Genomic DNA, 2508 nt, shown 5'->3' with positions numbered 1-2508 from the left:
TGTGTGTGTGTGTGTGTGTGTGTGTGTGGGTGGGTGTGAGTAACCCCACAGACAAAACCTCCACATTGGAGCCTCCCATACACCAGACATTTGAAGGAGTGACAGATCTCTCTGTGTGCTAGGATGGATCTCAGACAAAACAAGCTAGTCTTGAAGGGAATGGGCAGATGAGCCAATCCCCAAGTTAACCTAAATTGCCTTGATGTGAGTGTAAAACATTCATCGGTTTGTCCTTACTTCCTCCCAGATCTGGTAGTGACTGAGAAAACATCCTATCTCGCCCATAGTCATCGGCCTGTGGAGGACAAAGAGAAACGGGACAAGACGGTGGTGAACAAAGAGAAACGGGACAAGACGGTGGTGAACAAAGAGAAACAGGACAAGACGGCCGCGTCTCCAGGGAGCAACTCTTACACAACTGCCTGACTCTTGACAGGAAGGTGTTTGGGTCCCCCAACATTGCAACATTAACGCCATCAACTTCAATCTAATGAGCATTCTCTACAACATACTGGACATTTCTTTACCAACTGTAAGTACCAAAATGGTTGATTCAAGAAAACATTTCCAAAATAAGAAAAAAATTGTAGCACTAGAATAGAGTAGAAAGAGTCCTAAGGATAACAGATGAGTGGTACAGCAACATCCACATCATCTACAGCAACATCCACATCATCTACAGCAACATCCACATCATCTACAGCAACATTCACATCTCTCTAATGTACCCACATCATCTACAAGAGTGGGGGGGGGGGGCATCGCTGTGTGACCTCGCTGACCCCAAGCACTGCAGGGGGGGTGGGGGGTGGGGGTGTGGGGGAGAGGAGGGGGGGCATCGCTGTGTGACCTCGCTGACCCCAAGCACTGCCGAGCCACTCACCTGCCGTGGTATGGGTCGGCAAAACCTGGCAACATCTCGATACCTTTCTGCTCCAAGAATGTGTCGTTCAGTTCTCTGTGGATGACACACGAAGACACACTACAGCATCTTCTTGACACAACGAGACACACTACAGTTGACACACAGAGACACACTACAGCTGACACACACAGAGACACAGCACAGCAACTCCTTGACACACAGAGACACACTACAGCTGACACACACAGAGACACAGTACAGCAACTCCTTGACACACAGAGACACAGTACAGCTGACACACAGTACAGCTGACACACACACAAACACAGTACAGCTGACACACACACAGTACATCTGACACACAGTACATCTGACATACACAGAGACACACTACAGCTGACACACACAGAGACACACTACAGCTGACACACACAGAGACACATTACAGCTGACACACACAGAGACACAGTACAGCTGACACACACACACAAACACAGTACAGCTGACACACACAGAGACACAGTACAGCTGACACACACACAGACACAGTACAGCTGACACACACACACAAACACAGTACAGCTGACACACACAGAGACACAGTACAGCTGATACACACAGACACAGTACATCTGACACACACAAACACAGTACAGCTGACACACACACAGACACAGTACAGCTGACACACACAGACACAGTACAGCTGACACACAGAGACACAGTACAGCTGACACACACAGAGACACGGTACAGCTGACACACACACAGACACAGTACAGCTGACACACAGAGACACACTACAGTTGACACACAGAGACACACTACAGCTGACATACAGAGACACACTACAGCAACTCCTTGACACACCGAGACACAGTACAGCTGACACACAGAGACACAGTACAGCTGACACACACAGAGACACGGTACAGCTGACACACACACAGACACAGTACAGCTGACACACAGAGACACACTACAGTTGACACACAGAGACACACTACAGCTGACATACAGAGACACACTACAGCAACTCCTTGACACACCGAGACACAGTACAGCTGACACACAGAGACACAGTACAGCTGACACACACACACACAAGACACAGTGCAGCTGACACACACACACACAGACACAGTACAGCTGACACACACAGAGACACACTACAGCTGACACACACACAGACACAGTACAGCTGACACACACACAGACACAGTACAGCTGACACACACACACAGACACAGTACAGCTGACACACACAGACACAGTACAGCTGACACACACACACACAGAGACACAGTACAGCTGACACACACAGAGACACAGACACAGTACAGCTGACACACACACACACACACACAGACACAGTACAGCTGACACACACAAACAGACACAGAAAAGCTGACACACACAGAGACACAGACACAGTACAGCTGACACACACAGACACAGTACAGCTGACACACACACACAGACACTGTACAGCTGACACACACACACACAGACACAGTACAGCTGACACACACACACACACAGAGACACAGTACAGCTGACACACACACAGACACAGTACAGCTGACACACACACACAGACACAGTACAGCTGACACACACACAGACACAGTACAGCTGACACA

At 49.0% G+C, this 2508-nt stretch overlaps 1 protein-coding gene across 1 annotated transcript in view; it reads right to left on the bottom strand.

The window, feature by feature from the left end:
• Positions 1-2508, bottom strand: part of LOC101860707 (procollagen galactosyltransferase 1) — a gene marked incomplete in the record, with an annotated part of 33243 nt that overhangs the window by 5797 nt on the left and 24938 nt on the right. The window contains 2 exon segments of the mRNA XM_013090007.2: positions 238-295; positions 884-958. Coding sequence (XP_012945461.1) covers positions 238-295; positions 884-958 — 133 coding nt within the window.

This window comes from Aplysia californica, unplaced genomic scaffold (genome assembly GCF_000002075.1).
Source record: "Aplysia californica isolate F4 #8 unplaced genomic scaffold, AplCal3.0 scaffold01104, whole genome shotgun sequence".
Classification (NCBI taxonomy): domain Eukaryota; kingdom Metazoa; phylum Mollusca; class Gastropoda; order Aplysiida; family Aplysiidae; genus Aplysia; species Aplysia californica.
Note: the sequence above shows the minus strand (reverse complement) of the source record. Positions and strands in the feature narration are given on the sequence as shown.